The sequence below is a fragment of the Centruroides vittatus genome, unplaced genomic scaffold, assembly GCF_030686945.1.
Source record: "Centruroides vittatus isolate TY-2023 unplaced genomic scaffold, ASM3068694v2 contig_10, whole genome shotgun sequence".
NCBI lineage: Eukaryota > Metazoa > Arthropoda > Arachnida > Scorpiones > Buthidae > Centruroides > Centruroides vittatus.
This window is the reverse complement of record NW_027120658.1, coordinates 225,438-250,092: the sequence shown is the minus strand read 5'-3', so window position 1 is coordinate 250,092 and position 24,655 is coordinate 225,438. Positions and strand designations below refer to the sequence as shown.

Here is a 24,655-nt window from a genome sequence, read left to right as displayed (position 1 = left end):
CCAGGATGATGTGGTGAATGGAAAGCGCACCACATAGCTTGCAAGAAAGGTGCTCGAGCAGAGCTACAACCCGTTATGGGCCCAAACAACAATACTCAGATGCTGTAGTGACCAGAAACTCGTCTTTATATGGGAATCTTTCCTCAAGACAATCTCAGAACCATGCAACAATGCCACTCTTGACCTGCCCAACATATAGATTGCTCTAAACGGTTAAACAGCAATTCACATCTTTAACGTGAATCTGCATCCATACATGCGCGGCATCACATCATACGTATAACATTGAAAGTATTCAAAATTTGTAGCTTGCTCATAATGGTTTTAATTCAAAACTCTTTAATTTAAATAATATGCATTCCATTCTCATTAGAACATTTGTGTTTGATTTTAAAATTTTTGTTTACCTGATGACGACAAACATAGGTTTGTTGAAAGTGCTGGCAATAAAAAACTATTAATAATGCCATTCTTAGTGAATTTTCCTTCCTGCTATTTATCATTTGGCTTGAGGATCAAGCTGTATTATATTAAGTTACTGAAAAAAAGCCAAAAAATTTTAGGCTTAAAAAAAATCCAAAGGTATTTATTAATTACTGTATATCATCTACTTTTTGTCAAAATATTACTAACTGAAGTTCTAAGTGCTAATAATATCTTTCACAGATGTGAAAATTTAAAATAATTTTTTAATATATAAATCTCAATAATAATTCTCTTCAATCATTTTTCTTAATAAATAATACAGTGGTGCCTCATATAACGTACTTAATCCGTTCCAGGTGCACGTAATGACGTCCGTTATATGAAATGCATTTTCCCATAGAAATACATGTTAAAACAACTAATTCGTTCCGCAGCATAAAATAACTGTGCTGTATCATAAAAAAATTAACTTGGGGTGCGTTCTTTTATTCCTCCGCGTAACTCTGCGCGAGCGACATCCGTTTAAAAATTCCTGCGGAACGCGTTCCTAAATTCCGGTGGGAGTGCGCGCCGTCTAGCGGCAAAAACGGCCTCTTGTAGCAGTAATTTACTGTGGAAAGCAACTTGGCGTCCTCCATGGCTCAGATAGTTTCGTTTCCGGATCCATTATGTGGTTTTATGAATGAAAATTTAGAAATTGTGAAAGCGCGAGTTAGCGCACGCGGTGATGTAACTGTCTTTACGAATTTTTTTTCGAGGCTATTTTGAATGCTCTTTTAACAAATAATCCATTTTATAGTTAAATTTTACAATTGGGACCCTTCTTTTGCCTTTTAAAGCTCATATTTTAGAATTATAGATTCCTCCATTACGATACTATCGATAGCAGCGGGCGCCGCCATCTTTCTTTCTTTCACTGTCGTTCCTAAATGCCTACAAACAGCAGCGCACTCCCATAACAGCGGAGAAGCAGAGCGATTGCTATTAAAGAACGCACCCATGGAGCAGTCACCAATTATACCAGAAAGTCCGTTGTTCGCAGCCAGTCCGTTGCTCGAGTCATGTAACGGCCAAAAAGAAAGTCTGTTGTTCGCAGCGTCCGTTATTCGAGGCGTACGTTATACGAGGCACCACTGTATAATCTAGTAGTGTATATTATTCATAAATTAATTTAAATGAAATGCTTTTGGTGATAAAGTGTTATGCTTTTATATATCAGTTCTGAGAGCTTTTAAAAGATTAAAACAATGCAAAATTATTTTATATAAACAATTTGAAAATAACTAAGCAATTGATTGCTTTAATCAGGGATGCACAACCTATTTGAAGAAGGGTCAGGGTTAGGATTAAGTTTACTGACCAAGGGGCCAGACCATTTTACAAACCTCTTTGTTGACAAAAGGAGTCTAATTACTTTAGCTGCAGGTAATGTTTAATGTTGATAATCACGGGAAGTTTATGACTTGACATGATTTGAAATTATTTTTACATCTAAAACTTTTTAGTGAAATCGACTTCCTTTTAGTTGTATGACTCTATACCAGCTATTAATTTTCTTGGTCCAATGTAATAATTAAAAATTTTTCCTATTGTTAGTCTATGGAGTGACTTTGTTGTAAATAATTAATTGTTATAGCTTTTGTACATTCCTTTTTTGAACTCTGATTGGTATTTTCTAGTTTGAATGACATTAGGTTGACAAATAAGCATCTTTTCAGAAAAGACTGATTCAAATTCGACTATACCCACGATTGGCAAACTCATTAGTCAAAGAGCCAAATATCAACATTACGATTGAGATTCCTTTTGAGAGCCAAATTTCTTAAACTTAAACTATATAGGTAGATACATTGTTATTAACTTAATACATGCATACATGCATACATACATACATACAATCTTTAATCAATCTTTAATTAATCAATAAACTTTAATTAAAATTTTAAGTCTTAATTAAACAATAGGTACTGTACATTGAAGAAAACTTGATATCATACTTAATAATGATATTATTTATTGATAAAATTAAATTGCAAGTAAGGTGTCCATAAAATTAAATCATGATAATGACTGACAAACACTAATGTGAACAATGGCCTTGCATCTCCTTGGAAAGTTTGGGTAAGTCAGGTTTGTATGATGATGTTTTTAATTTTAGGCACGATTCCAGGTTCTCGTCAATAAAACGACTTCTCAATTTACTCTTGATAAGGTTCATGCTTGAAAAAGATTGTTTGCATGAATATGTAGAACTGAAAAAGGAAAGAACAGCAAACGCTAGTTTTTCAACTGATCATATGAGTCAGGAATACTATTCCCAGGTGTTAAAAATCATCATGTCTTCCTTCTCCAAGTCTTTCAAAGAAGACCACTTGTGCTGTGAACTAAGTTCACATTTTTTTGTCTCCAATATTTCCACATCAGCACAAAGACGTTCAAATTTAGAGCTCCATAATTCTTTGTTTTTTAAATCCAGCAATTGCATTTCAAAGTTACAAACAAAAAAAAATTGACGAGATGGAAGTTTATTGGTATTTTTTTCATTTTTATCAAGTTGAAAGTCTAAGAAAATGCATAAAAATCCTATGCAGTTTTTTACTTACAGACCTGTATTATTAACAAAATGTAACATTGTTCTCAGTCTCATTTCTAAGAGAAAACATGAATTATCTGACAAGAAATAATTCCTAAATTAATCTGTCAATTCATGAAATATTTTAGAAATTCAAGAAATTTGGATTGAATAATTTTTCCATTAAATAAAAGATATTTTGAAATAAGTTTTATATTTAATACAACCAAATTGACCTTAATGACTACTAGTTCTCAACTTAAATTTAGTTAAAAAGTTTAAAATTTAATAATTTTATATTATTATATGTTAAACTTTTATGATTATTATTTGCAAATACATGTATTTTAATTTATAGTTAGATAACACAACAATATAAGCATAAAATTATAATGTTAAAAAATAGTGCAGTTTTCTTCCTCAGTTCACGTTCAACTTTATAATTTCATGTCTGAGTATCATACAGTAGTACAATACAACTAAAAGAATGTTAAGAGTAATGATGAAACATATGACATTAGAAAAAATAATATTTAAATGAAATTAAAGATTTTAAGATATGGTACTATAGTTTAAAATTTTTTAAAATAAATTAACAAGAAAGTTTAATTTAAAATAAAATTTTAAATGTAAAGTACAATATTTTATACAACTACTTATTTATAAAAATTTAATATATGAAAATAATTTAAATATATTACCGTCTTTCCCTTCCCCATCCTGCTTTGATCTTTCCAAAGCAGTTTGTAAATCTCTCTGAAAAACTTTTTCTGTTACTGGTAACCTGAAATGCATACATTTTCTATTAAATTTTAAATAAAAATAAATGTGTTTTGTAAAATAGAAAAAAAAAGTAAAAAATTTAAATTGAAAAACTGAAATATGAAAAATATTAGCATAAAAACATATCATATATCAATGATAAAATAAAATTATGGTAATAAAGAATAATACAATAGAATCTGATTATTGTAATCACATATCATTATGTAATGTTGCCAGAATTACTATATCCTGTAACATACAAGTTAAACTAAATTTATAAAACCTTGCTTATTGTAATCAAAGTTTAATTATACTTAGTTAAGGAGATTGCATGATCCTACAGGAAGTATTAAGGATTTTAAGATATGGTACAAAGTTTTAAAATTTTTTAAAAATGAAATTAACTAAAAAGTTTAATTTAAAATAAGTGAAGTCTGTGGCATTTGACAACACGAAGCTGGGCCACCACTCTCAAGCCTGGTAATGTCAGACCGAGCCTAACTTCACTTTCTCTGGTTGACATGCCCATGCTTGGTTGTCTCTCCATCTTGCACCTTGGACATTGTCCCAATGTTGATATGTTGTTGTAAGTTTGTACAAAGAAACTTGGATAATAAACACCTGGCAACTGCCTGGAGAACATATCATACTGTCTAATTTTGTTTACTTATCACAATGATGACACTATGTGTTTATGAAATCGGACTGATCGACATGCACAAGACTGATCTTGAAAAGAGGTATGTCATAGTAGGCATCAGTGATGAGATGATTAATCAAAATTGGAATCTGAATCAAGCAAATGTTGTCATTATTTCCGAGTCTTAAAACAACTCTTCCACATTCAGTAAGAAAATTAATTATTTGTTTCAGTCTAAGATTATGAAAATTTTAAAATTACAATATTAACAATTAAGCATTAGTTAATTGGAGATTTTCATGTTGACAAAGCAGAGAGTATGCAATGCTCCACTTACATGAGGTGATGTCTTTCATAGCAGACTCTTCTTTCATGTAGTCAGAATGATGAGAGATTGCACTTGGTCAGTACTAATTGTCCCCATTTTAGAAAAGATAGGATGACATTAGGGTTGCCACCCAGCCGGTATTGGGTTGGCTTGACATGCAATTTCAAATCAAGGCCAGTGGTTGACAAAAATATTTAAGTGTTGGCAAAACAGTTTAAAATATAAGCAAAATTATATTTTAATTAAAAAATATTATATAAAATTATTTTTAATATTTAGTATGTTTACTTACAATGATAAAATGCTTGAACAACCAACACCTTAAAAGCTTTTTTCAGCAACACTTTTAATTTATTTAAACAAACATTTTTGATCCCTTTTCATATGTCTGTGTCAGTTTAACAAGAAGATTAGAACTGTCTTCTTAAACAGTTCAAGGTAATTTCCAGGTGTTTATTCAAGCTAAATTAATTTCAGGATATATAGAAGTGTTTTTAAATAATAAAACAGCTTTCTCATTATAACTATGAAAATTTGTTATGATTCACAGATAATATTGTAATATATTAAATTTTCAAATGTGATTTGCATAATTCTAAGTAAAAATAATTGCTAATGCTAAGTTTACTGCTGTTTTGAGTTTTAAAAATTGTTTTTTCAAGACAAGTCAGTCTAAGAATTTGTTTGATTTTTCTTTTCCTTGAAAAAAGTTCACATAAACTTGGCTCAAGTGAATAAATTCAAATATTGGTTAACTCATGACGATGATGATATCTGTTTACCTCATTGCATCAATTGCTGAACCTAATTTAGTGTTAAATGAGACGAAATTAAAACATTTATGAGGCATGCTGATTGCAAGGAGCATGAAAAACAAAGTGCATCTTCTCATTTACCTTCCCCTTCCCCTGGTCATTGTGTCAGCCAACAAAACATTTTTCAAAGATGACAACCTTAGATGATGTGATGGGATAGTTCTTTGAGTAAAAGGAAATTAGCTGTAATTTCTTTGAGGGTAGTGTTGCAATATTAACTTTATCTGAAATAAGATTACAAATTTACTTTTGTAGTACACAGTAAAAGCATGCATATCCACATATAAATACAAAATTTTCTGGTTTCTTTTGAAAGACTGATTCTGGATAGCTGGATGTTTATTAATTGATGAATGTAACATGCTTATCATATAAATCATAAACTTTTCTAAACTAAAATAAACTTAGAAAATATTCTAAAGAATCGGAATTGAGAGTTTTCAGCAGAATCAGAATCTGGAGAAATTTTGGTATTGTCCCATCACTAGTACGCACAATACAGCTTGATCCTCACACCAAATAATAAATCAGAGAAAGGAAAACTCACTGAGCATGGTGTTAGTTTTTATATTGCTAGCACTTTCAATGAATTCATGTTCATCATCGTCAGGCAAACCAAATTTAAAATCAAATACGAATGTTCTAATGTGAGCGTAACACATATTATTTAAAATTGAAATTTAAGAATTAAAAACTGTTACGAGCATGCTATATAATTAGATTATGCTCATTGTTGACATCATGCAGCGCATGCATGAATATAGATCCATGTTAATGGTGTGACAGCAAATGTAAATCACTATTTAACCATTTATATAGAGCAACCCATATGTTGGGCAGGTCAAGCGTGGAAGTGTTGCATGGTTCCAAGGTTGTTTTGAGGAAAGATTCCCAAATAAAGACACATTTCTGGTTGCTACAGCATCTGAGTAGTGTTGTTTGAGTCCACAACAGTTTGTAGCTGTGTTCAAGCACCATTTTTGCAAAGTCTGTGGTGCACTTTCCACTAGTAGGCACCTCACTGGTGAGCTGGACATGATTCTCACAACATAGTAATCTGAACAATTTGATCCCAACAATGTTGACGCAATTCAAAAAACCAAACTTCAGACTACATCATCAAGAATTCAGATAGACCTTTGTCTTTTCCTTCATGCCAGTCAAGCAATCAAACTAAAACATCAGAAACTGAAACCACTGCAGAAGTAAACAGATTGGCCCTCAAATTACTGCTATTTTTGGACAAGTCCCCAGACCCATGGTTTGCAAACAGAGAGGACCAGTTCATCATATCTGGCATCACCAAAGACTACTCGATATTACTCATTCATCTCTGCTCTCAACCCTGATATATTGAACTATGTGAGCAATGTTGTCCTTGGTCCACAGGCTGAAAACCATTATGATATTCTCAAGGCAAGACTACTTGCTGATTTTTTTAGATTTGGAAAAGAGGCAAATAAAAGTGCTACTCTCGGAGATACATTAGGAGATGTAAAACAAATTCTCCTTTATTGAAAAAATAAGGCAATTAGCTAATAATAAATTTGGGGAAAATTTCCTAAAGACCTTATGGCTACAGAGACTGTTGAACAGACCCAGACAATCTTGGTGGCCTCCAATGACAAGTTAGAAAACTTAGCTATCAATGGAGACAAAATAGGTGAAATAACACATGTAAGCATTATCAAGGTTCAAAAGGGTTCAGATAGTACTCAAAGTCAGTTAAGTGAACTGCAGGCACAGACTTCTTTAAATAAGCAAATCAAATGACTATCCTCTCCCCAAGACAAATCTAGGATGAGAAGATCATGTTGGTGGCAATATTCAAAGATGCCAAAAAAAAAGACACTAACAATCAATGTCGGCACCATCAGAAATACAGGAGTGAGGAAAAGGCTGCCACTTTCCATGCTCCTTTCACCAGTCAGGAAACCCCTAAGGGGATTGTATGAAGTTGCCCATTGTGATTTCAGAAATGATAATAGGAGCTCCTTATTCATATTTGATCCCACTTCTAGGCAAGAATATCTAGTTGATAGTGGAAGCAATGTCTGTGTCTTGCCTTTCTCAAATAACACCACGAAGAACAACCCCGCATGATGACAGTATTCAGCAAACGGTACACCCATACAGACACATGGTACTAGATTGGTCACACTTCACCTTAGCCTCTGCTGCCATTTCCAGTGGCCATTCATTCTAGCAGATGTTAGTAAACTGATTACAGGTGTTGATTTTTTGCAATATTATAGGTTACTAATCAATCTAAAAAGAGCAAGTCTCAGAAATTCAACCACCAACCTATCCACCAATGGAAAAAAGACTGAGATGAAAGTTATCCAAGTAACCTGATAGCTATCTCATCAGCATACTGGAGCATTTGGAGAAGTATCCCAACATATTCCGCACTTACCTCTCAGGAACAAACAAGATGCTCAAGCACAATACTGTGCATTGCATATTAACAAGAGATCAGCCTGTATTCACTAAACTCCACTGACTGCACCTGGCAAAATTCATGCAGCAAAAAAAAAAAAAATTCAATATGTGTTAGAACACAGCATTTGAGACCCAGTACCTATAACTGGGCTAGCCCCCTGCATTTGGTACCAAAGGCAAACAGAGATTTTAGGCCAACAGATGATTACTGAGCACTGAACTGAATTATAATTCCTGACTGCTACCTACTATCACACTTGCAAAACTTCTCTGGTTCCCTATTTGATAAAACCATATTCCCTAAGGTCAATTTAAATAGTCCTTGCTTACAATCAGATACCGGTATATCCGAAAGATGTTCCAAAAACTGTGATTACAACCTCTTTTAGTATGTTTGCATTTGTATTGTTATCTAATGCAGTGAAGACATTCCAACATTTCATCAACGAGATACTCCAGGAATATTATTTCATATTCGCATACCTCGATGACATCCTAATCACCAGAGAATCCAAGGAACAACATGAGAGACATCTGGAGATCATATTCCACCACCTATCGAAATAAGGTGTTGACATCAATCTGGAGAAATATGTAATGGGAGCCTCAGAACTACCATTTTTGGAATATCTTGTTAGCAAAGACAGTAATAAACCTTTACCTAAGCATGTAGACTGTATCCTAGCAAGTCACTACAGTCAGTAGACACCTGTCACTAGACATCTAGTGACTGTACAGCCATCACTAGATTCCAGTGTCTGTTTGTGAGCTTAGGCATTTCTGGACCTACTGTAGAAACATCTGAAAAGCAGCCCAAGCACAAGTTCAACTAAATGACCTATTAAAAAAAACAAACCTTAAACCCATCACAAGATTCAATGGACAAAAGAGACAACCAACATCTTTCATCACTATAAAGAGAAATTAATGAACTTGATACTCTTGACATACCCCAACCCCAGTGTGCAGTTGGCACTTTCATGGACACAAGTGACAGTCATTAGAGAGTCGCTAAACCAAATAGATACTTCTGGCAGTACACAGGAAATGCAGGCTTTTGCATTCTTTTTGCTAAACTAACAGAACCTCAACAAAAATGGTCTGCTTTCAAAAGAGAACTTTATGCCATCTATTTACTGATCAGGCATTTTAGACACATGCTGTAAGGCAAAGAGTTTATGATTTTCACAGACCACCTGTCTATCTGATTTGCTTCCTATCATGTACTTGCTGGTTTATTTTAGCTTCAATCCAATTGACTGAGATGAAACGAAGATCAGAAATCATATAAGCTGCTAATGCCATAGTAGGATTGGCCTTCCAAAAGCTTTCTTTGTGTTCTTTTATCCTTGATGTCAATGGCCTTCTAATGGCTCTGATGTAGTATGTCTTGTCCTCCTAGTTCTCCCTGAGCAGAAAGGAGTCTAAACCAAAAAAGAAAAAAAGTATGTGTCTTGCAGATCCTACTGAATTTGATCAATATCTTCTACACTCCTGAGATGTACAACATACACTGGAAAATAGTGAAAATTGGCAGAAATCCTTAAAAAGCTAAAGTGTAAGTGAAATAATGTCTGGAATCAAGAGTTGAACAGTTTGTGCATAAGGCGCCATCAAGCATGAGATGTGAGAGGGGCAGGCAACAGGTCTTCCTCCACTAATTGAAACTTGTCTGATTTTGCATTTGTGTGTATTGACTAAAAGTATATTGAAATTAACAGTGTCTTTTATTTACAGATATTTTTTGATGCTTATAGATTTTGATTTGCTTTAAACATGGATTTATTACCCATATGTGAATCAGTAATTTTCAATTACATTTATAGTATATCACGTAATAATTATTCAACAATATTTATTTAAAAATGATAAGTCAAAAAATGATCCATTGTGAGAGTACAACATTTCTTTGAATGGATTTACTAGATTTTGCAACATTTCTTCATAATTTTAAGTGAAAATGTTTCTTTATGAACTGTTCTAGAAGAAACAAAAAAAAAAAAAAAAATGGGTGCATATTTGTGCCATTTGAAACTAATCAATATTTAATTCACATAATCAAAGTGGGACAGTAAATATTTATTTTCTCCAATACTATTTACCTTTTTATTTTTCTTTCAGGATCAAGTTCAATGAATATTTTTCTTATAACAATCTTATTTGAAACAATGAGGTAATCTGGCTTCATGCAATTTCTTATTTGAAGAAATTTCTCAAGAAACATAAATTGTCCTGGTCATCATATTTCCGATCTTCATAAACAAATTTCATCTTTCATGTCTCATTTTAAGAAGAGATGGTGAGAAGCTAACAGGAAACAAGATAGATTCCTAATTAAAAAACAAAATCTGGCAAGATATATCTATCTGTTTTTCTAAAGTGACCAGAACTCAAAATATAAAAAATGAGATGTTAGGCCAGGTGCTTCAACGTGACGTCTTATGATTGATTCCTGTGTACTATTTCTGACTTACCAACAATTACGCAGTTGCCAAAATTTTGCTATTCTTATCAAAATTAAAATAATTAAGAGATTTGTTCTTTAATTCAGATAATTAGCAAAAATTATCATTTGCACAACCACACACGGTATACATTCACTGTTGTCCAACAGACAACAGTGTATGTAACCGTGTAAACCGTGTAAATGTTGATATAAACTTAAATTTATATCAACATTTACCATTTAAATTTAACACAATTTTTGTGTTTAATTTAAATAAAATTTATTTTTGTTTTGCTTGAAGAAGGCATTCTATACATGTCGAAAGTTCTTGATTTTATTTTTAACATTCTATACATGTTGATATTTTGTGTTTATTTTTGTGCTTTACTTGTCAAAACTTTATTAACACCAAAAGACAGTGATCTTAAACTTTTATCTGATAAAAAATCTAGCATGACAAAAATAATTTCTTTCATACTCCATGGAAATTGCAAGGAGATATTTCTTTGTGCTTCTAAATGCAAAAGAACATTGGCACAAGGAACATATACAATTGAATTTTCTATTGGAGTGCCACCAGCAAGGTTAGACACTGAAATGTATCATGTTAGATTACAAATTGCTCCTAAAGTGTATAGGTATGTTAATACCAAAGATCAGACAAAAATCCTTGGCAAAACTCATAAAGGAAAAAGGGAAGACATTGGCATCAAATGAGTTATCATGATATCTTGCACATATGAAATTTGTGGGGTGTTATCCAGTAATGTTATATGTACAACTAGCTAAGATCAATAATATCAGCTCACATAGAATAAAATTTATAAAAAATAGAATGAACAAAAAACTGCAATAGCTTAAGTATTCCAACAAGTGTAAGAGAAAGTATATGCGGTAAAATGTGAGTATCACAATTACTCCAATGTTACAGTACCAGAACAAGTCTGCCAAATCCTACAATGCAGTCCCAAGCATATCTCTCCTATAAAAAGGAATCTAAGCCAACTAATTCCACCAGTTATGGAAGCAGTAAGGAACTGTTCTCAACAAAATCAAAGAATGAATCTAGAAAGCACTGCCATCTCGGAAATAAACTTATCCCAGTGATATCAAACACCTAAGCTAATCAACAAAGAGTGTAATGCAGTAAAACAATTCCTTTTAAAAGAGAAATTAAGATTGATCATTTTGGACAAAGTTAAACAGTTTGTGTTGTGCAAAAGTGACGATTTTCTACTTACAGCAAACCAATTATTTTCACAATCTGGGTCTGTATTATTGACTTCAGATCCAGCACCAACTGTTCTGCATAAAACAAGAAATGTTATCACCTTGCCAGAAATTACTTCATCTCTTACTGGCCATTTAGATCCTCCCACAAACATAGCATTTCAGAGATTATTCTTTGAAGCAAAAGTATACAAACAAGAGTGCCCATTGCACCCTTAGTAAATAAACACGCAACCCTACATATTTCTTAGAAAAAAAATGGCAAAATTTCTAAAATCCCTAATGCCCCACTCTGATCTAGTTGTTACATCAGCCATCAAAGCAAAAATGATAACCAATAAAAAACTAGGTGCTTTACCATCAAATGCATATTGGTTTTTCAAGATTGATGTTGTTTGCTTTTATCCATTGGTGCCATATTTAAATGCTACTACTTAACAAAAGTTTATCTAGGCAACAGGTTTCAGAAATATGTGAAGCTCTACTCCTAATAACAGTTATTAACAGAAAACAATTATTTTTGTTTTAATAACCAAATTTATCTTCAAAAACAGGGAGTGCCAATGGGCTTTCCACTATCAGCAATACTTGCAGAGTTAATCATGAGAAATATTGAATTTAGAATTTTTTCTGTACCTTTAGTAGTCCATTATCCACTACTATATTAGATATATAGATGCTATATTACTAGCTTGGGATGGAATTGATTTGAAACTTTTGCAGTTTATACAGCAATTATCTGAGATATACACTTCAATCAATTTTACTGTAAAAAAAGGAAAAGACAGTGGCATCAGTTTCCTAGATCCCCTAATACAAGAAACACCAAAAGGAGATTGTTTCAGTGTATATCACAAGTTTAATCTATATCCTCACATTTTACCAGCCACTTTGCTCCAACCACCTGGCTACATAAATAATGCCATAGCTGCACTTATTTGTAGAACTTATATATTACCATCATCGCAACATTTGATATGAAACGAGTTACAATTTATTAATATGGCAATGTATAGGGCAGAATACACTTAAGTAAAATTCAAGTACATTCATACCATTGTGCAAAAATCCCTCTTTCCACCATCAAAATTAAAAATAATAAAAAAAGATTGCATTTATATAAGCCCTTCCATCCTGTATCTTGTCCTTACACATTGCCACAAGATTTCAAAATCAGGATTTAACTTTCCCATAAAACCACAGTTACCCTTACACAGAATACTATGTAATGACAGGGACAAATTAACTACATTAGAAAAACCAAGCATATATGTATGATGAAACAGTGATATATATCAGGGCCACAAGTAGAAAATTGCATAGCCAAATATTAGAATATGAAGATGACATTTGTAAAAATAAAATTTCCACCAAACTATCTAAAAAGGTTCTCAATCATTACTTTACACCCCTGTGGAATGAATCTTCCATCCCCATACAATGTGAGGATCACAACTGTTTATTCATCTGGAAAACATTATTTATTGAGAAATTGGAGCTGTGTAATAGGCCCACTATAGAGTTTGCAAAAATATGGATTTCACTATTTAATAATTTAATGCATGTATCCCACATTAAAAACTATTGTTTTAATATTAGAGCCAATGAAATCAAAATTTTCACTAATTATCTCCTTACTTATCCCACTTAATGTTATCAGTTTATCATCATCAGTTTGTGCAAGTTCTAAAGTAATTACAGTAAATGGAATTTTATTGTATTAACAGAAAAAATAATTGCAGTATAAAATGCTTCTTGTTTGGAAAACTACATTAAATTTTCAATTAACTATTAATATGCCTGAAAATCCAAACTGATCATAATAACCTATTATGATAAGAATATAATATGAATCTACCTTGGAGATGATTCTTTCTTTCCTTCAGATTTCTTTGTTTCATCTTTAACTTTGGCTTTTTCTTTTTTATCACTTGATTTACGGGAAGCGCGACCATTATCTTCAGGACTATACCCTTTATCTGCTTTTTGTTTTTTTGAAACAGGCATATTTGATTCTTTAAAGTCTATTAAAAATTTATAATATTAGCAAATTCTATCATTGTTATAAAATTAATTTTGTGAAATAATAAGAATAAAACTAATGTTTTTAAGTAAACTGTAAGCTATAACATCTGTGTATAATTCACTATTTAATTTTAATTTATGAGCCCAGGAAGTCTCATAAAATACATTTTTCAATTGCTTTAAAACCGAGAAAATATTTATTTCAAAAACATTTGTTTTTGAAATAAATATTTTCTCAGCAAGGATAAGGTGTTATTTGTGTGCTTTAAAACCATTTACATTTTTGTTTAGTTCAATATCACTAATTGGTGTATTCGTAGACACTTAGCAATTTTCATCATCAACTTTTTATTCCAAAACTTTATTTACCGAGATGTGTTTCGGACCTTAGCCCCTCCTCGGTCGGCTACACAATAAAACACATATAAATTTCTTATATTACATAGTTTTCTATTATGTTAACTAAAGGCATACCATTATGTCTCGAAGTAACATGTAATATGATAATCAAAAATACATCCAGTTCAATTTGAATACAATCTATTATTAAAACTTTGCAACTAAAAACATCTTATAAAAGGAATAAAACAAAAAGGATGGTTTTATTTTTGTTTTATTCCTTTCAAGACTCCTTTCAAAAATCCATACAGCATCCACTGTAATTATCATGGTGTAAACTTCTATAATTTTTGTCTGTACTCATTTTACTACGGTGTTTCTGTTCACTACTTGTATTAAGCTGGTTGTAAATCTTCATTTCCTGAAGACTGCTTTACATGATATGACTACCAGTGACATTTTGTCACACCCAAAACACATCAAAAAATTTTATAGATGATTATATATTTACAAGATGTACTAGAACAGCATTTCTCAAACCTTTTGCTCATGCAACCCAATATATTTTTTGTAATGGTTCCACGACCCAAATGTTTGTAATATAAAATTTTTTAAAAACCTGGCAAACTGGAGTCACTCTATATTATATAACAAAATAAAATTATGCATTATTCATAACTTCTAGGAGTGAAGTGTAACATTGAGTACATAAGAACGATTCAGGCCAATTTTGATTTGTAACAAATAATTTACTTCAATTTCAGTTTTTATTATTGAAATTTAACTATTACAAACTGTAAGACTGACGATTGTAAATAAAACAGACTGTTTCAAAATTATTCAAGAATTTACTTTACTTTGAAAAATATTACAAATTTTTTTACAAAAACATAATTAACCCTTTTTAAAACGTATTTTTCAGATCATAAGAACATTTTGTCAATTTCATTTTGTATATACCAAAAAAAAAAAAAAAAAATTCTTTAAAAATTAATTATTGATCCATTTCCAAAATTCATCAGTTTTTTTTATAATTGATTGTTATTTATGGCAATAAACTTAAAAGTTTGAATAAACAAGGAAATATTATGCAACTTAAATGGCTTTATGACTACAACCTTAAATAAAATATCTATTTTTATGTTATTCAAAATAGAAAAGAGAAATGAATTTCATATACACACATTCTATAATCTTAATTTTATTACTAAATGACAATAATAGTTATAAGAAAAAAGTTGCTAAAAACTTTTAGTACTTAACAGATGCAACTACTGTTCCTATAGTCCATTTCAAAATTATAAACACGCCCAACTTTTTTCAACAACAAAAACATTAACTATAGTAATGTATTTACAGTATTATATTAGTATGTTGTTTACAACATCAATTTAAACATTTTCTGAAAGTTTTAGAGCTATCTGACAATTACAAAAAAAATTATCACAGATTTTCAATTTTTGATTTTTCAAAAGTATAAACACAAGTGCATTAAAAATAATTTGTGACATCTCAATATTTTGTAGGTCCACTAATTGATTTAATTAATTCAAATACTCTATCAGGCATACATTTTACTAGTTTTTGAAGTTATTGTTTAATATTTTTCCAACAATCCATGATAGCTAATTTCAGTTCATTTACAGTGTTTATTGTCTGTTTTGGCCAACAAGACGATTCATAATGCCCCAAACATTCTCTATCGGGTTCACATTAGGGCTCCGTGATGGCAATCAATTACATTAATTTTTTGTCAGCAAACCAATTTTTAGTTATTAAATTTCCTTTGGTAGCTGTATTATATGTTGATCTAGTAATAGTCACTTTGTACATATGTAAAAAAGCAATAAAGGAGTTTGAACCTGTTAAGCTGTGAGACAGTCTACCGTCAATATATTTTTCAGATTAAAGTGACTATTACTAGATCAACAATTTTTAGTTGACTTTGATTCATGAATGGCAGCATTATCCTGTTGGAATTGCCAGTTTTTTTGCCCAATAAGTGATCCAAAAGTTATTAAATTTTGATACAACAGTTTGTGATACCTTTCTGAATTCATTCTACCTTCTATAAATACTATGTCTGTTTTACCACCTATCCAAATCCTGCCCACACCATCACAGAGCTCCCACCTCACTGTCTGTTCATTCTGACTTCTTCATTCTTCCTCAAATCATGCCAATAGTGACTATAACTGTCATGTCCATCCAAATTCCATTTTTTTTCATCTGAAAAGACTATTTGTTTCCACTCCTCTTTCCATGCCATCTTGTCTTTGGCTTACTTTAATCTATCTGTTTTATGCAATTGTGTTCATTTTGGTTTGGCAGCCATTTTTGTACATTTGGCATTTTTATGATTATGCATACAGTTGCTTGGTGAAACTGCAGTTGGCAATGTTGATGCTGATTTGGCTACTGACAACTTGTTGACCGTCAGTAGCCAAAAAACCTTTCTTTCGTTTCTAAGTGTAAGGCGTTTAGGCCTTCTACTTTGTTTATTTCTGCCATAGTTTTCACCCTGAGTTAACACGTTTTTCATAGCACATTAAATCGATTTACAGCTGCTGAAATTTGTCTTAGAGATTGTCCTGCTCCTTTCAGTTGGTGAATTTCATGTATGTCCAACTCTGTTAGTGTTTTTCCATGAAGAATTGTTTTAAATCACAAAAAAAAAACTGTTTAAAATTGGTACCACATTTGTAATAATGAATGATACTACTTCTGGTGACAACTAATTAAACCAATAATTAATAAAAAAAAATGATCATACTAATTTTATGCACTTGTGTTTACACTTTTGAAAAATCAAAAATTGAAAATCTGTGATTTTTTTGTAATTGTCAGATAGCTCTAAAAATTTCAGAAAATGTTTAAATTGAGTTACACAGTTTTTTGTGTAACCCTAATGTATTTAGAGTCCATCTTAATTGAATCAACTAAAAAAAATCTTATATACTCCACTGTTATCATTCCTTCTTATTCTAACTTTGTCATTTCTAATTAAACTCTGAAAAAAAAATGTTTACTCCTTTTGATTGTTATGGAGCTGTTAAGTTTCTGCATTAATATCTTGAAATATTTTTAGACAGTGCTTCTGAATAATGTAATAAAAAGTTCTTATTGTTAAGGGTGCATGTTCTAGAATATTCATCATTCCTATTGTAAATTTTTTGACTAACTTCCAAAATAATTGATGGATGAAACCTACTTAAGGTAGTAACTATTATATATAGAAACTCTGGCTTTTAAACATGGATTCAACCATCACTTCTTTTGAAAGTTAGCCCAAAAAATTTATAATAGGAACAACAAACTTTCTAAAATCTCCACCCATAGCAAATAAGAATTTTTCATTACATTATTCAAAAGGACTGTTAATCAAATGAAACATAACTTTTTTTTAGTTAATTAGAAATGAAGTAAGAAAGAATGACAACAATGGAGTATACAGTAAAATCTGTGTAAACCCAATTCATACAATACTGAATATTTTTTCTGTTTGGCAGGTTTCTGTTTTTAACAGGTTTTTTCTTATCACAGAAAACTGCTGTGTTCTTAAGAATTTTTCCTGTTTAGGCAGGTTTTCATTTTATTAAGGTTCTGCTTTAGACAGATGTTATTGCATAAGATTTTTTTAGCTGATCAAAATGGGATGGACCCTGACTACACTGGAGTCACACAGACAACTATGTAGCAAAGACTATAACACAGAAACAACCTCAGGAAGGAAAGATTTACAACTAGCTTAAAACAAAAAACAGTAAACAGAAACCTCGTAATAAAATGAGGAGATAGAAATTATAGGGAATTACATTGTTATGACAATCACATCATAGCTGAGATTTTATGGATTTTTAGAATGTGTCTAAACCACAACAGCTGAATAATGGAGACTCAGACTCACACTCTATCCAAAGTGATAAAATGGCTGACTTTCAAAAAGTTAAAGAACTAATAATTTTAACAAATTAATAAACTTGAAAGTTTTTAAAGAATTACTAATTTTGAGAGTTTTTAATATAGTTTTGAAAACCAATAATACTAGCAAGTTGTTAATTCCAGTAGGATTTCACACCACATTCAGACTGTTACATGGTTTAGTGTAGTGTCATGTTTCATTGTTTTTAATTCATAACATATTTGAGGATGATTTGAGAATGATCACCCAAAAGCATTAATATGTAATACTAGATTTTGTTGATATACTTTTGTTAATAAAATAAATAAACTGCATCAAAAAAAAATACAACTATTTTTTAATGAAGCTTAAATAAGTAACAGTTTAGTGTTAGTAATTCATTAAAAACTTTCAAGTTTATTAATTTTGTTATAATTATTAATTCTTAAACTTTTTGGAAGTTCCTACTTTCTATTTAGATTCATTGTCAACTACAGTCAGTTCAAAAAGTTTAGAATAATTTAACTCCATCACAAAGTGCCAACCTCTGAATGACAATAACTAAGTAAAATAAAAAAATTACAAAAAACTAAATAAGGTGATATTTAATCTGGTCTTTAACTATATTTGTATCTAAAAATATGATTTTTGATTTCTAAATAAAGTGTTAGTTATAATTTTTTGCTTAAGTGAATGATGTTCAAAAAGTTTAGAATAATATGAAATAAATTTAAAAATATTGTCCAATTATAGGTAATAGTGATTGTAATTTATTGCAGTTATGTAAATTGTATCACAAATAATGTTGTATAAACTACAAATCCATCAATTGTCACAAAAGCATGTTATGCACAAAAGCACATGGGCAAAAAATGACAATTAAGTCAAGACAAAAGAGCCAAAATTATTGATTTACATGAAGAAAATATTAAGCAACAAAAGGCATTAAAGAACATTAAAATAAACGCTTTATTTTCCTGCAAGCGCTTTCGACATATTTAAAATAATTGTGACTGGACCTACAGTCCGCTCCTCCCTGCTGTTCTGTGGCCACGTTACAGCCCAGATTTGTCGTATTTTTAGACAAAATAATTTACTATTAGCTATTACCCTCACCCTAATCTGAGAAGGTTTTTATGTAATGACCGGGATGTAATTTCGATCCTAGAAAAGTCTGGCGTATATTCCATTCCATTGGAAAACCCACTGTTGGGGGCACACACCCACTACATAGGGGCGACCACCAGCGTATAGCAGAACACCAATGGTCTGTTGCAGGGGGCAGCTGCGCCACTGAGTTGTCCAAGTTGGTTGTACAGCACCACCACACCCCACTTTGGGACCGTGCGGTAATGCTCAAGTGCTGTGATGAAAGGAGATTGGTGCACATTTGGGAGGCCCTCTTCATCACACTGCTGTCTCCTTGTAATTCTCCCACCTTTGAGTTGCCCGGCACATGGATCAATCTGTACAAATGGATAAAACACCTGTATTAAGTCCGTTTCAATATCCATGCCTTCCTTGTCAGTAAGGCACGTGCACAAAGATGTTACATGTATTTACATTATTTCTGTAAACTTTACTGTTTTTAACTTTTTTGTTAAAAACAGCCAATTCCTGTTCCTGTTCTCTGTGCTCTAAATGCATGTGCGTTGATGTTACGCAAGTTTAAGTTCAAGTTTTGCATTATGTTCTAAATGGCTATCGCCATTCATGGTTTTTCACAGCAGGACGCATGCACAATGTTGTTACGCATACATTTTTAAATATAATGTTTTGTGTTCTCTTATTTTAAACTTGTTATGTTCCATGTGGCTAATGCTGTTTTGTTCTAAAAATTTTCAAAAAAGTTTGTTCGAATTCTATTTCTGCCTGAAGACGACGTTTTTAAATAGATCGAAAGTGCTCGCAGGAAAATAAAACATTTATTTTAATGTTCTTTAACGCCTCTTCATGTGAATATTTCTCTATGTTAGTAAAATAGTTGGCGTGATGTCCACTCGAAGTATTTAATTTACCTATTAAGCAACAAGAAATAGCAAAGAAAGTGTATTGTTCACAGTCTAAAGTACAAAAAGTAATTCAAACATTTAATGAAATTAGAAGTTTAAAAGCTAAAAAATGTCAAAATTTACTTCAGAGACAACAGAAATCAGCACTTAGAAAAACTGTAAAACAAAACAGATAAGCAACCTTGCAACATATGTGATAAGAACTAAAATCTGTGATTGGAAAACCAGTTTCAAAAACAATAGTTTACAATTATTTGAAGGAGATAGTTTATAAAGAAATCAAACAAGAAAAGAAATCTCATCTGACAAAACTTCAAAATAAAAAATGATTAACTTGGGCCAAAAAGTATATGTTCTACACCCATACAATGGCAAAAAGTCATTTTTAGTGACAAAAGTATAATTTGTGTATATTTAAACCATGGAGTGAAAATTTGGTGCCTGAAATATGAAATCAACAATCTAGATTGTTTATGAGTCATTAAATTTCTCACTAAAGTTATGGTATGGGGTTTACTTGAGTATAATAGATTTTTGTGATTTCTTAATGAGACAGTAAATAGTAATATTATTATGGGTACGTTTGTAAAGTCAAACGAGTTAAATGCGTTAGTAACAAATCGTTCGATAAGTAGTAGTCTCGCTCAGTGTGCATGTTCTGCAGTGATGACATTTCGAACGAAACTCTAACAAAGCTTACGAAGGAAAAAGTTAGTTTACTTCGTTAAGAAAATGGCACCTGACAATATCAATGTTTCTAAATCTACTCAAGTGTTTAAATTACGAATTAAAAGGTGAAATGATTGAAATAACTGTCCACCTGAAGCAATCTAAGAAAAATATTTCGGATAAGGCTGAACTAGCAACATTCATATTTTCGATTTTAGAAACAGCCATTTAGTTATAAACGAATCATTCAAAAAGTCTAACGAAATAAGAATAACGATGACGTCATTCTCGATTAACTTGTTCGACTTTGCAAACGTACCCTATATAAGATTATTTTCAAGATTATGATGTAACCTTTCAATAGGATGGAGTTAAAGATCATACAAACAAAAAAGACAAAGAATGATTTACATCTAAAAAAATAAAGCTCTTGGACTGATTTGAAAACACACCAGACTTGTTCCCAATTGAATATTTGATCCCTTTGTAAAAAAATGACTGCAGAATATAACTTTATAACTTTTACAGATTTATAAAATATATAAATGACTCAAAACATGTATAATTTTATTGTTTCTTTATAATTTTCTTGTTTATAAAAAATTTAAACTTTAATTAGTACTCATGTGTAAAATTTGTTAAGTAACACATTATTTATAAATTAACTACTGATAAAAGAGTAATTTTTTAAACTATAGATAAAAAATTGCTGAATTTCTAACTTTTTAAAATAAAATATCATCTCAACATATGCCTATTAAAATTAGAACAAATTAATTTTTAGAGAAATTGATTTATAACTTTTTTAATACCAACAGACTGAAATATAAAATTACGGTTGAATGCATTCTCATAGAATTACCATACAGACAGTTCTAGAATCATGGCAATATCCAAACTTATGTCCAGGAATGAAAAAAGTCTGGAATTTTTAAATGGGAAAAGAAAGAAAGAAAACAAATTTAAATTTGGATATTTTCAACAATAATAATATTACTCAATGTTTCTTGTAAATATTCATATTTTCTTGACCTTAATAACAAAATGTAGTCAATTGTACTTATCCAAATCACAAATAATGCTATCAGTCAGTTAATGTTATCAAAATTAGCAGGCCCCATAACAATTAAAATATACAGTATTATAAAAAATTTGCTTGTTGTAATCAGAGTTTGGTTATTGCTATCAATATCATTATTCAGATAAACACACCTTTCTAAGCTCTCTTTTCACATTATCAGCCTCAATATGTGGCTGATAACACGCAATTGTTATAATTGTTATTTGTTCATAATACTTTTGAATTATTATTTTTGACGACATAATTAAAAAATATATACACTTACACATATATATATTTTTTTATTTAGTTACATACTTTGTATGTAACTAAATAAGAATATGTTAACATAAAAAAAGTAAATTATTCTATTTCTTCAATTCTAAGGCATTTACATTTTTATTCATTGTTATTTGTCCGAAATAAAAATTAATCTTAAAACTGATGGCATTTGCAGTACAAAATAGTCAGAATCTTCATGTGATGAATAATACAGAAATAATAAACTTCTTTACCTTTTTTTGATTAATGGTCATATCAGTTCAAGTGACTTTTGATAATAACATGTAATTAATTAAAAATCATCTTTTAATGTTTAAAATTCTCATTTTAAGATGACATGAAAATGTAGTGCTAACAGAAAAAAAGCATAAAAACAGAGCTTGCAAATATTGTCTAATTTTATGGAATTTATACTGTTTTTTTTAACTTTAACATTTTTTACTTTTTAACATAACTTAATAAAATTTATTATTTTAAATTTTTTCTTCTATAAAAAAATATCTTAAAATTTGACTTCAAAATCATGATATACGTTGAAATAAAAAAAAATATATTATAGACTTACCATCATCATCACTGTCTTCTGCAAATTTTGCATAATTGATTGTTTTTCTGCTTCTATAAACAAAAATAATTAATATTAAGAATTTTGTCAATGACTTCATTTTATAAATATTATAAATATTATAATTATATAAATTGCAGCAAAACATACATACATATATATATATAATTTGTAATATAAAAAATGTACTTAACTTTATTATAAGAAAAAAACTCTTATATAACAAGTATAATTATTAATTCAACTATTAATTTTACATAACTAATAAATTATTTAGATTTTAGATAAAATATTTAATAAAGTATTAAAGTGGTGATAAAATTTATATTTCATTATTAAATTAAAATGGCTTGAAAGGTATCTATATTTAATTTATTTATGTTTCTGGACTTGTGATTTGAAGTCTTTGTGTAATTCAATATTAAAAAAAAAAACTGTTTTTAACAAAATTAAATTTTTGAATTTTAAGTTCAATAAATTTTACAAAAGATAAATTTTTGAAATATTTAAATTTGAAGATTTTATTATAAATCTACCTGAAATTACATACAACATATGTAATTAAATTATGTATTACAATTTTTTATTACAATAAGAATAATATAATATCTTGACCTTTAGTAGAGAATCTTTAGAACATATATTTTCTATTTTCAACTTTAGAATAATTAAAAAATAACAAATTTTTAACTCTATATAAAAAGCATTTTGATTTATATATCATATTAAAATATAACTTGTATTCCATTAAAAATATGTATTGTAAAAACTTTGAAAATAAAAACTATCTGACTAAGAACTGAAGAGAAAATTCATGCCTAATAAAATGATCAAAAGAAACAATTTTAAAATATATTTTCATTTTATTTTTAAATTAATGATCAGAGTATTCACTAATAAACAAATAATTGTTTTACTGCTGAATTACATAAATATTCATCACCTCTTTACATGTAATATATTATTAAAACTCTTCCCAATTAAATTTAAAAATAAAAATTTTTAAAAACGAAAGATGTTCTAAAAGAATCCTCTAAACAAAGTGTTAATTATAAACACACAATGTACCAACCTTACTGTGCTTTGCACTTAGTTTTAAAAGTTATCACATTACTAACGTTTTCAGTCCATGTCTAGAACCTCCCTCGTGTAGATCTTTTTGAAACTACATGCAAAGCACAAAATTGATACATTGGGTGTTTATGTTCTAAAAGTCTGCTACCTTTGCATCATCAAATCAAATTTTTGGTCATACATCAGAAATGTCCTAAAAAGAGTTTAATCTATAAATAAAATTACTGTAAACAATTATTTTTATTTAGAAATTAAACTTAATTTTTTTAAACATATTTTTAATTTCTGTAACCAATAAAATGCATACATGCAGATTTAGAAAGTTTAAAAAATCAATAAAGAATATTCTATTACAGCAGATTAAATAAAGTGTTGCTGTAAAATAATATGCACATCTGCAATAATAAAGTTATCTTTTTTGTGTAATCTCATAAATTACCATACATATAACATTAAAAGGTCGGAAACAGAAAAGTTCCACGTAAACAGTAAAATAAAGTGAGTTACATATAATGTAAGCAAAGCCCAAATTTTAATCAACTTAAGTCTAATTAAGTGAATTATTTTCAGCCTCAAATATCAACCCATTTAATAGATCTTAAATACATTGACCTCATTAATTATTGCTTATGTTTAAATATTGTATATTAAAGTTAAGAGAATAGATTATTACACTTTTTCTGAAATCATTCATACATATATTATGCACATACAGTATATAAAATGGAGAATTTGAACTTTTATATACTTGACAATTATTTCATTTAATTTTTCAAAAATCATCATTGTTCTAATCTCATCAATTCAAACCTTCCATCATTGAATATATGGGTCTGAAGATGATTTCCATTTGTAGATTGAAAATGTTAGTCCAAAAACTTTATTTTGAATTAAATTTCACTGAATTCATTTTATCTAGTCTGAATTTATTGTATCTAGTACTTGGACAAAACATAAATTTACACGGAATTTCATTTTATCTAGTATCTGTTGACACACAATTCCCTTGTACACTGAGAAAATACTGTACTCGCTTTGAAATCATGTATATTGTATGTGTATAT

At 30.0% G+C, this 24,655-nt stretch overlaps 1 protein-coding gene across 1 annotated transcript in view; it reads right to left on the bottom strand.

Annotated features, from left to right (window-relative positions):
• LOC136969893 (RAD51-associated protein 1-like) overlaps nt 1-24,655 on the bottom strand; it is an 87,452-nt gene that overhangs the window by 44,021 nt on the left and 18,776 nt on the right. Inside the window, exons 2-4 of the mRNA XM_067264232.1 lie at nt 22,518-22,570; nt 13,523-13,688; nt 3,700-3,782 (exon numbers count right to left, since the gene is read on the bottom strand). Of these exons, the coding sequence (XP_067120333.1) occupies nt 3,700-3,782; nt 13,523-13,688; nt 22,518-22,570 (302 nt within the window). The remainder of the gene's footprint in view (nt 1-3,699; nt 3,783-13,522; nt 13,689-22,517; nt 22,571-24,655) is intronic.